Here is a 12,340-nt window from a genome sequence, read left to right on the forward strand (position 1 = left end):
TGGCGAATCCTCGCCTCATCTCGCCAAATACCATCTCACTATCACCAATCCCATCGACGCTAAATAACCTTGTAGTTGATACAGCGTCGTTAAATAACCAAGTAAAAAAAAAAAAAAAAGATACCAGATTATGCTATTGGAGTCAAGTCTCAAATTCCTTGTTTGGGAGTAACACATTTCCTCATATTTGTATTTTGCCTTTGTGTAATAGACCTTACGAATCGTGGTAAGTATCTTTTCTCATTCTGTATAATGATTTAAATTTGTCATTATTCTCTCATAGTTCCATAGCTACTACAGTTTAAATTAATATTTCTTTCTATGTATGGATGAACCCAGATCTTTCGTCATCTGCGATTCCAAATGCAGCAATAAGTATACAAGATCAAAACTTCATTGCTCGACATCTTGTCACTAGATAAAAGCCATTTGTTGTTTGCTTCATTGAAGAAAATGCTGGCATAGCAGTTTCATAGCAGCAAGGAATAAGTGTAATGCTATGTTGACGAAACTATGAAGCAACACCTCAATGGACGAACAGCCTTAACCTGTTGGTAAATGCGCCTCTGCCCACATCATTATTCATAAAAATCATTCAAGTGATTTTTGTTACTAATTCCTTATCTGCCGATAAAAATTAAAATATTTCCAGCAGTGATTTCACAAGATGCTCAATAAATTGAATAATAGAATTAGTTAAATAGTTAATGAGCAGAGACCAGAACTTTGGCATAATGCCTTTTTAAATGTGTTAAATCTATCTTCATTTTGAAAGTAAATCTGTACGAATTATACCTTTGTGATTGAAACGTCACAGTTTTATGTTGCCCTTTACTGCCTTTTTTAATATAAGTGCCTAATTTACAAAATAAATGCTTCTTTTTTTTTTTTGCCTTTATTTGATTATTTATCTATTATTTATTTATTTATTTATTTATTTATTTACTATTAAAAATTTCCTACAGGTATATTTTAATTTATTTCTATAACCGCTACAATGAAAGTGACTTCACCAAATGTATATTATTGTCATTCAGTTACGTTCATATTCTCTTTGCAACAATGAGTGCTGCCATGCAAAAATGTATAACATAAGCATTTTAATTATCACTTGTGTTTATTTGACAAGGCAACAATGAGTGTGGGTCTAATGATATTTTTAACGGTTATTTTTCTTTCAATTTTCATTGTGACGTTGTAGCTAGCTAAATATTTCATATCGCAACATATCAGTACAATTGAACACAAAAATGCACTTTTCAAGGCTACTGGGAAGAAGATTTCTTTGCTTCCAACAGTAATTGCAACATTGAGTCGAAAATCTCAATTTGCATTCGAGTTATGTAAAGCTTTCTTGCTGCCGAAATCCCTTTGTGGAAAGTGCAAGGTTGTGGGTGTAGTGCAAGGTTTTTGTAATTGCCTTTTATTGCGTATTTTAGCTATTTATAATGTCTTTTTGCCTGCCTATGTTAGCTATTTATGATGCCTTTTTGCCTGCCTATTTCAATGATTCATAATGCCTAAACTTTCGGTTTTTGGTAATGAGTAACCTATTGCACCATCATTTTGTAACTTGCATGTGGAAAATGTGATTTTTATATAGGTATACTGCGCCCAGCCATCTTGGCAGAGTGGAAGAATTTTGATGTGCAGAATTGATATTAAAGTGTAGATTCAAATTATTTGTTCAGGCATTTAGACTAATATCACTTCATTTTATTACAGGTGGTAAAACTGGAAATGAATCTCAATGGCAGTTAATAATATAAAATTGAAATATTTCATCGGTAGTATAATTTCCACGATCAAATATCAATATAACATGGAGAAGCAGAACTTCGATACAGAGCTTTACTTTTTAAATATACAATTTATTTTTTACAGTTCATATTTTAGTCTCTCTAAGAATGAGTATTGCAAGCATATGTTATAGTATGTACGTGTCGTATTGAGTGGTGAAGAAGTATATACTAAAAAGCCTCAGTAAGTGCAGAGTCCTTACTATATATGGGTGCTGTAGCACTGGATCTGGCTCCCAGGTGAAAGGTCGAGCATCAGCTGGAAAATTCCATCTACAACAGTGGAAGCAGAAATGGATTATGCAACCTACTTTACATTAGATGTTGAAAGTGTCGTCCTTCCGCTCGTATACAAGCTTGAAATCGAGAGAATATGTTGTCACTCGCTCATCTAAGCTCGTCAACTGAAATTCTTATTTCATGCTCAACAGTGGCGCCAAATTTTGGAAAACATTGGGTGGGTTCAAACACTTGAGGTATAAGTTAAAATAAATCAACCTCATAAATATTAACGATAATAATAATAATAACACAACAAATTATTCGATGGCCTGGGGCCCCATGAGCCCATATAAGTTGGTGCCAATGATGCTCAATATTACGGTACGGTCACATGTCGCTACTTTTGCTGCGCAACTTTTGTACTGCAGCTGCAAAAGTTGTGTGTCATGTTCACATGTAAGCCAAAAGTAGCGTGCTGCACACTACTTTTTGTGCTGCGCAACCTGAGTGCTGCAAAAGTTGCGACTGGAGATTGCGAGTCTGTTCACACACAAGGCACAACTTTTGCAGCCGCAGTCTAGCTGTAGGTTTCCATCTCTATGTTGACTTTTCAATATATATTTTGTGGTTATGTTCGCATTATTATGAAACTCATGCGATAGCTTACTTATCTATTATTTGCTTTTCTGTCCTAACTAGTATTCAGAAATTGGTATTATTTTTACTATAAAGCTATTAAAAATGGCTATATACTTAAATGATAACCAACAGCATATTCATGTAATCAGTGTTGGCAACCCTCCTGTTTGAAATTACACTACGAAAAATTAAAAAAATGAATTATATCGTCACCAAATATACTCAGACTGTGTTGTACACTTAGTAACTGTTACAAATCATTTATTTTCATCACATTTAACATTAAAATATATCCAAACAGTAAAAGTGTCATTGGCACATTTGGGTGGCAACACTGGTCGCAACCGCAGCAAAAGTTTCAACAAAACCGATATAAAAAATGCTGCGGCTGCAAACCTGAGAACCCTGTTTGCTACTTATAAGCTGCGCGTAGCATGAAAAAGTAGCAGGCAGCAGGTTTGGCAGCCGATACTTTTCAGGTTGCACCGTTGTTCACACGTTGCAGTACAAGAGTTGCACAGTTTTTGTATTGCAGTACTGCAAAAGTAGCGACATGTGACTGCACCTTTAGTTTGGAGTTCCTCTAATGTGTGAGGATTCATATGAAACACTTCGTCTTTCAAACTACCTCATAAATAAAAATCAGACATGTTCGTGCTTTGCAAGAAGTGATCCAGTACAAAGAGTGCATTATTGTAATAGGGTTCTGAATTGAGTTCAGAGTGTTAACTTGATTCGCTGCTTCTTTTCTTCTCAGACGAATCTTGGTTTCTTCTAAATGGTATGGGAACTCACAAAATTGTAGGTATTAGTCTTCCAAAAAACCTGTAATTTTGCATGAACCCCCCTCCTCCCCCCATGACCATAAAATTGGTATGTGGTGTGCAATAAATGCAAGGAGAATAATAATCCAATATTTTATCATGAGACAATAAATGTGGATCGGTATCTTACACTAATCTTAACGCTGTTTCTTCAGCAGTTAACAGAAGAGGAAAAATTGAATAATTGATTTCAACAGGACTCTGTGACCACTTATATGGCTCAAGAATCATTACATAAAACAAGTGAGATGTTCGATGATAGAATAGTGATTAGTGTTGGTTTGTGGCTGTTGTGCTGTCCTGATTTAACAATTTGTAATTTTTATTTATGGGGTCATTTGAAGGACGAAGTGTTTCACATGAATTGACACACATTAGGCGAATGAGTGACAACATATTCTCTCGATATAAAGCTTTTATAAGAGTGGAAGGACGAAACTTTCAACATCGTCTGTAAGGTATTTTTCATAATCCATGTCTGCTTACGCCGTTGTACTGACTGACACTCAACCGGTCGCCAGAATCCATATCCCATGCTATGACAGCCATATGTATTAAGGATCCTATATTTAATAGCTACAAAATGAAACATTCGTAAATTCGAAACTCATAATTGAGTGAAATGTGAAATAAATCTTGGTAATAGTTGTAATATAAATAGAAATATAAGCAAGACTTGACTTTATTGAGCAGTTATTTTCAACTTTTATATCTGTGATGTAATTTTCAAGTTCTGTCTGTTCATGTGCCTCTGTCAGCTTACTCTTTAAAGGAGTAAAGAGATTCTAATGAAAATATTTTTATTTCCACATACGAAATAGCAAAAATGTTATTTTTAAATTGTGATAAATTCATTTAAAACGATAGTGGAAGATCAGGTATTAAGGTAGAGTTAGGACATAAATATGCTGATGACTAGTGAATACATGAAAAATTACATGAAATTCTTAACCATATAAGTATTTCTCTGAATAGCTTGTTCTACTAACATTGGCACGTAATTTCTCTACTTCTTTGTCATTCCATCAATTCCTTTTACAGAAACGTAAATGGGGACAGTACAAAAAGGGGACAAAATTATAGACTCTGATACATTTTTAAAGTTACAGCTGGGTTCATTGGATGCAGTGTATTTCCATCAGTGTGTTCATAATTAATCAGGAAACCAGTCTGACATCAATTAGTTTATCATTAATTATACGAATGCATCATTATTGAAAGAATATGCTACTTGAGTTCCATGTTCGATGGTTTTTTAAGATAACAATGTTCTGATAAATTGTCAAATTTGAGCTAAATTTATAAAGAGTAACAAAATACTATTAATGATGACCAAAAACAGTGACTACCAGCATTTTTTAAAAGCTTATGGGTGTCAATAAAGCCATTGGGTTGTCAAATGTGTAAGTTTCTTACGTATGTGTTCCAATTAGGAACATAGCTTATCAAAAATCACAACTATTGCAACAACATTCATTCATGGGAAATATCTCATGAATATGTTGATGATTTTAAAAACATGTTCTTTGCTTCTTTAAGGGGTTAGGTATAGCTTACAGCAGTAAAATTTTTGGAAATATTCAACATTTTTTCTCTCCATTACTATATCTTGTACAATAATGAAAATTGGTATGTATAAAATACTGTCTTTCTGCTATATGAGAAAAATATTTTTACAATTAAAATATATATATATATTTTTTTTTTCAAAATTCAAAATTTTGTCAGTCCACTGTGCAGTGATGAAGCGTTTCCCTCATAACTAAAAAATTTGTTAATTTTTTTATGTTCTCTCGCTTTTATTTTGTTGCTGAAACTAATGTTTACAATATCATGCTCTCTTAACTACATTCCTTAATAAATAATATTTTTTTTTTATTTTGTGTAATAGAAAATACTGATATTTGACCATTTTTTAAAATGAACTTATTTTTTATCAGAAAATTTACCAAAGGTAGAGAAGTGATCTTGCATCATATTGTAGATATGACGTGCATAAATACACACAAACAATTTCATCACAGGATATTGGATAGTTTTTTAGTTATGTGGGAAACTCATTATCACTGCACAGTGAACTAAATTTTGAAAATTAAAAAAAAAAAAAAGTAAATAATTTTTTTTTTAAATCGTAAAAATATTTTTTTCATATAGCAGAAGGACAGACATACTAATTTTCATTATTGTACAAGATATAGTAATGGAGGAAAAAAATGTTGAATATTTCCAAAATTTTATTGTTGTAAGCTGTACCCAACCCCTTAAGCAAAACGCCTTGAAATTGATTTCAGTTTACATAAATGCTTGCAAAATGAGCTGAAGGAGACAAAGTAGATGCATGATAATTAAAATCAGAACTTCTAACAATAGTACGATAAAACGGGGTGACTTGATATGCTGAGGGGGGGACTTCATACGTTTTGTAGGTTGATGTTTCGTTCAAAACCTACAAAACGTATCAAGTCCCCCAGCATATAAAATGAGGTGACTAGATACGCTGAGGGGACTTTATACGTTTTGTAGATTGATGTTTCAGTTCCAAAACATCAACTTACAAAACATATCAAGTCACCCTGTTTTATGGTACCACATTGACATTCTCCATTACTCAGTGATAAAGTTGTGTGTGCTTCAGAGATATTCTGATTAAAAGGACAATAGGATTACAGACATAGTATGGTCGGGTTATGACCAATGTTGTTATTTTTTACTTGTTAATTTTATGTTATCGAGTACCATATAGAAATGAGCAATCTGATTTATGAAAGGAAGTTTTCCTGTAATGTAGAATGCGTTCCAAAGATTTCTGGATGGATGAATTGATAACAGCCGTAATTATTTCTGGATATTCTCAGTATTGTTTTTTGTGGTTTCTTTTATTTCCTTCAGTTCTTTTGTACATTAAAAACACGAAGCAGTTCTTCAAAACTAATGTTTAACACAATTCATTGTCATTAGTTGATTTACATACAAAGTGCAGTGAAGTGAAATTCTCTCCCTTTAACCCTTGTATATAAATGGGTACAAAGTTAGAATGTATTCTGTATAAAAACAGTTTATACATACTCATATGTAACACTAAATGTTATACATCCAAGATTTATTTCAACTTCCATAGTTGTTTAATTTTTAAAACCTGTGTAAACTTCACTTTGAATTTGTTCTTCTATTACTATAAAATAGTATACTCAGTCAAACTTAATTTTTCTGTGAAAATTCTGTGTTAAATAGTTCATAGAGACAAATGGTTAACACATACTGAACAGTTAATTTTCTTATACAGGATAATAATATTCAACAAGAGAGATCTTGGTTTTGAGCTTCCTCTTTAGGATACTGTACAGTATTCTATTATTTTCTTGTGAAAATGCAGGAAGGTTCATACAAGAGGGAATTGTTGTAATTCTGTCTCATAACCACATCAGTTAGTTTTTTACTACTGACTTTGGTAGTTTATTGATCACTGTCATTTTAATTTCATGTAAGAATCTCCCATGAGTATAGTATTTTGAACATAATGTTCTCATGTACTGTATTCATACACGTAAATCAGTTGTTTATAGTTGATGTGTAAATAGAAATATGCTAATATTACCACATATGAAGCTTGAAGTCAGGATCTCTTCAGAGATATTGAAGATTTTTGTTACGGAGTGAATAATTTTTGTTAGCAGAGTAAATGTGACCTTTATTGAATATATAGCATACTTATTAAGTTTTTAACCTTTTCACATGTTAACATTTATACCTCGGGGATGTGTGGTAGAGACAAACACATGTTAAATGTTGAAGAAGTTATTAATACTACTGTCATGCAATATTAGATTTAATTCTGTGACATACATGTCCAGTCATTGTTCGTTTTGTATGTAAGACAGAACTTCGTAAATATTCTTTATTTTGTTTAGTCATTTCCTTTCATCATCAAATACTAGCGATTAAGCCATATGCACTTGTATTCAGGTAGTTTTTGAAGTTTTCTTCTCCATTGCCATATACCCATCACTTCAGTGGTAAAAAGGAGAAATTGTGATAAAAGTTAAAACTTCAGATGGTGCTCATTATAGGCTTGTAGGTCCTTTTATTACCAGAATATGTTATAACATATTATTTTCATGTAGATCAATATTAGTCGCAATGTTAATTGAGGACTTACTATGTAAGTTCTTTACTAATACCGATAATCACAAAGTGTTGTGAATATAAATACAGTAACCTTACTAAAGTCATTATGTATGTTAGAATAATAATTTAAATATTTTGTATAAGTCAAAGATCGAGGAGTATTCTGCATTTTATATATACACTTTATGTTGCCATAATGCTTTACTGTTTTAGTGTACTTTTAGTGCCCAACGATACCGTAGCTTTTTGTTTTTACAATAATCACTGTGTAAAATGTACAAAAAAATTTAAGCTTTAAAGTTACTTAATTTTGTTAATGATATGATGAATACTTTGTTATAGAAGCATTTATGTTTGATGTAAAATCCTATTTTATTTGCATTATTTTTACATATAAAAAGGCTTTAAAGCTGCAATCACCGTAAAGTGAAGGCAATTAAAAATGTGATTATGAGATTTTATGATAAATTTCAGAACTTGTATTGTATAGTAATAAGGATAATCTGAAGATCCCATATGTTTTGTAAAATAATTGAATGTGTTTTGGACAAATAAAAAAGAGTTTTACATTTTTACTTACCTCTTTTGACTTCATTTTTATAATTTTGGTATTGTACCTATCGTCATTGTTCCTATAATAACTCCTATGTGCAAAATATAAAATTTTTCAGTAGGAAGAGAAAACACATCTATTCATCTTATGGCAGCTGTATGTAGGAGACTGTGAATTCTTACATTTTCGAAACAGATCCACAAAACCCCCAATAATTTAAAGTTATTAATCCACCAATAACAATTCCTATATGAGCTACAGAAGAATAAGCAATTAAAGACTTTAAATCCATCTGACGTATACAAATTAAACTAAGAAATATAATTACATACAGGAGATTTTATTATTTGGTGTATCACTATTTAAGCTAATTAATAGAGCAAAAATCTGCAAAATGATAAATATGTCACATAGGAGTTATTGCAGGAACAACGACGCTATGCTCTTAGTAATAATTGTAGTTTTTCAACATGTTAAGTAATACCAATGAAGCCATTAACTCTTTTGTTCTCCAATATTTCTCACACACAGTGGATTTAGTGGAAAGGCCTGGACATCGTTGAAGATGATTGTGATCAATTTCTTTCTGAAGACTACACAATGGACAAAGCAGTAAAGAAATAATTCCAATTTTGTTCGTTTTGACAAACAGTATGATATGAATAAATAAAAGGATGCACTTTTCCTTGGATAGTCAGGAATTATATTTTGTTGTGCATTGAGACACGTCCATCTTTTATTATTTCATTATTTGAAATTTTGTGGAAATGGTATGATATTATATCTCGATATTTAGGGCTGATTAATATTTTGACTTTCTGGGAACCCAAAGTTGACATGGGGTTTTGTAAGATATTAAGTCCCTTATCAACGTGGTCAGCAGCTTCATTACCAGATAATCCTGTAAAACCATCCTTTTGTTAATCTTCATCAGATGATCTGTAAATTTTCCAACAATCAGTTTTTTTTTTTTTTTTTTTTTTTTTTTTTTTTTTTTTTTTTTTTTTTTTGACAGATTGGCTGTTATAACAGTTATAGTTGCTTTAGAATCAGTGAATATAACAGCTTGTTGAAAATAAGGGATCTGGTACAACAGATTTTGAAATTTCGAATAGAGGACTTCAACTTCTCCATCAAACTTTGTAGCTCCATAACCTAAGGATTTATAAAATGAGACCATTGAATATGTAGCACCAGCACCTGCTCCATTTTAGTTGGACAATACAAGTAGGGATCCATTAGTGAATATATGGAGCCATTCTTTCTTAGGGAATCTATTATGAATAGTTTCCAATGTTAGCAATTTTAGGATATCATAAGATATCATTTTTCTTGGTATCTTCAACCAGGTTCAGATAATACTCTCTTTCTATTGCTTGTGTAGGGTTAGTTTTATGATTTTTTTTTTAACTTGTTGAGAGATTTATATATTTTTCTTAATTTTATGTACTTTATAAAGAAAGCTTTCCTGAGATTTAAAGTTGTTAAAAAATAGTATTTTCACTGAAATAATTTATGTACCTAGCTCTATAACATAAGAATCAAATTCCAGGCTCGTTCCTTCATTGTTTTATTAGACGTTTGTAAGCGGCAGGTGTGTGCCAGTAGCTTCAATGAATGTTGTTATTATAGTCTTCTTCGAAAGTATGAAAATTACAGATTCTTATTTACTAAAAGCAGGGGCGTATTTTGCAGGCTACCGGCGGTAGCCCAAGGAAATTACAAAAGAAAAAGTTTATAATATAACATAATGTAATAATTTTGTATTATTAGTTTTACCATAGTAATTAAAATTAAAGTAATTGTTAGATATATTTAGTGTAATAATAGGGTCAGCGGTAGCCCAAACCCTTTAACCAGTATACGCCACTGACTAACTAAAAGCCTTCTTGTATTTCAGCTAATGATTCATTCTGTAATTTTCTGCTCATGAACTTTATACATAGAACCTTGTTCAATTTTTTTTCTGTAAATTGTGAGAAATTTACATTTTGATTTTCAGCAACCCCAGGGTCATTTATTATTTTGTGAACTGGTGCCTTTTTAGGAAAATACATACCAGTATGTAGCTAGATGTAATAATATAGTTTCAAGTTTTAAACAAGTGTTAATGTGACCAAGAAACAATATAATAATAAATTACATGATTTGTACAGAGAGTCTGATATTATGATATTTATCAAAATTGGTAGTTTGTAATGGACTGGACGTGTGCTAAGGATGGAGGAGACAAGACTAGTGAAGAATGCCTTCTCATCTGATCCAGGGACTAGTAGACCTAGAGGAAGACCAAGAGATAGATGAGAAGATGCTGAGAATGATTGCAATACATAATTGGATGGCTAAAGCTAGAATCAGAGAGGAATGACAAAAGACTCTGCAGAAGGCCAGAATCTTTAAAGGGTTGTTGAGCCGATGATTATAATGATGATACTAGTATGACAGACATGCACGATTTCCATACCCTGATAATTATAAATTGAGTGTTGTTGCTTCGGCAGAACAACATGAAAACAGCAAAACGTCATTTTGTGCCTTTAACTATGGAAAAAAAAAAAAACCTACTAGATAGGTGTTCTCAAAAAGAAGTTATACCATATATAGAAAATAAAAGAAAGTGCTCTCAGAGAGAAAAATAGCCTCAATTAGTGGCCCATATCTTGGAATGGGTACGTACATTTTTTTTATGGGGGTTCGTCATCCACCCATATAAAGTGAAGCCAGATGTGTAAACCAATTTACTGACAGAAGAGTTGTTGCCTAGAGTGCACCATAGGATATTGATCAATGTTACACCCGAGATGAGATGAGAAAATTTTAGAAATGGCATTACAATTTCCACAAAAACGATATGCATACACATCTCGCAATTAGCAGAAACTCATGGCATTGAAGACTAAAAATATGGACCGAGTTAGTGCTTTGGTTTCTTGAAATGAAATGGATATGATATGAGCTAAACTACGTTCATTGAATGGGTAACAGCCATGGATTGCCTTATAGTTGGGGAAAACTTCGAAAAAATTCCAACTAGGTAATCAGCTAAAGTGTGATTCGAATCCACGCACAAGCTGCCTCTGACCAGAAGATCAGCTCCTTCAGTACTGCAGGTAAGTTAACACTATATTACACAATATCTTGTAATCCGAAATTACCAACAGAGTAATTTCTGGCAGTGTTTCCACCATACATTTTCTGGTAAAATTAATATCTATAAAATATTGGTAGAGCTAAACTTGAAACGTGTTAAGTAGCTCACAATGATTGCTCAATTCACAATACATAAACAGTATTGTTGATAAAATAAAATTACATGCATCTTGCATACGGACTATTTATTCAATGAATTCTGACAATTGAAGTATTGTGTCAAATATATATTTCTTTCGGTGGCCAAGAGAGGAACTTCTATTTCATCACAGGAATGTTCATTGATGACAACGTTTTTAATGGGTTCTAAATAAAAATAGTCTTAATTCCAAGTGATGTTTTTGGAATCATAAGAGATCTGTGAGACTTACAGGCCTTCATCATTCTTTATTACTCATATTTTTTATTTATTGTCTCCATTTACTGACAATGAGTCATACTCGATTTCACGACCTTCTGCAGCGTACTTTTGAAGCAGTCACCACTGTGGCAGTCACAAAGATGTGTTGTGTGCTACTTAGTATTACATTTAGAAGAAGTGACATTTGACATACTTATCATTTATGAATTGGTAACAATATTTATTATCATATTATGATTATAAATAAATGTAAAGACAATTGTTATCTGGGTAATCATTAGACATCACAGTGTATTATTCCTGTGGTGGAATGTACAGAAGTCTCAAAATGTTACACACAGTAGTAATCAAGTAACTTTGTTTGTAATTTTTATTGCGGACTTTTACAAATTGAATTTAATGTGGTAGGCCGATAGAATAAAATTTATTCATTCGTTAACTGAGACATGCAATTTTACGATATATTGCATTTTGAAAACATGAATGTGTCGTAAATTACAATTTTTCAAAGACTGTACAGCCGTCATTGATAATGATGCAAATATTTTGTTATTTCTGTACAAAGTTGTATAAGCAAAATGGCGGCAAGGGTTAGGTGGAGGATTGAAGTAAACTCGTAATTATCACATAATACGTGTAAGTTTCAGACTTACTGACTGTTAAATAT

General features: G+C 32.0%; 2 protein-coding genes across 3 annotated transcripts in view; both read left to right on the forward strand.

Annotated features, from left to right (window-relative positions):
• Positions 1-1,863, forward strand: part of oxt (Xylosyltransferase oxt) — a 54,365-nt gene extending 52,502 nt beyond the window's left edge. The window contains exon 16 of the mRNA XM_069845381.1: positions 1,726-1,863. Within this exon, the coding sequence (XP_069701482.1) occupies positions 1,726-1,732 (7 nt within the window). The 3' untranslated portion in view covers positions 1,733-1,863. The remainder of the gene's footprint in view (positions 1-1,725) is intronic.
• Positions 1,864-12,233: 10,370 nt separating this feature from the next.
• Helz (Helicase with zinc finger) overlaps positions 12,234-12,340 on the forward strand; it is a 107,094-nt gene continuing 106,987 nt past the window's right edge. For both annotated transcript variants that reach the window (XM_069845384.1, XM_069845385.1), the window contains exon 1: positions 12,234-12,309. The gene's annotated coding sequence lies outside the window, so the exon portion shown is untranslated. The remainder of the gene's footprint in view (positions 12,310-12,340) is intronic.

Source organism: Periplaneta americana, chromosome 14 (genome assembly GCF_040183065.1).
Source record: "Periplaneta americana isolate PAMFEO1 chromosome 14, P.americana_PAMFEO1_priV1, whole genome shotgun sequence".
Classification (NCBI taxonomy): Eukaryota; Metazoa; Arthropoda; class Insecta; order Blattodea; family Blattidae; genus Periplaneta; species Periplaneta americana.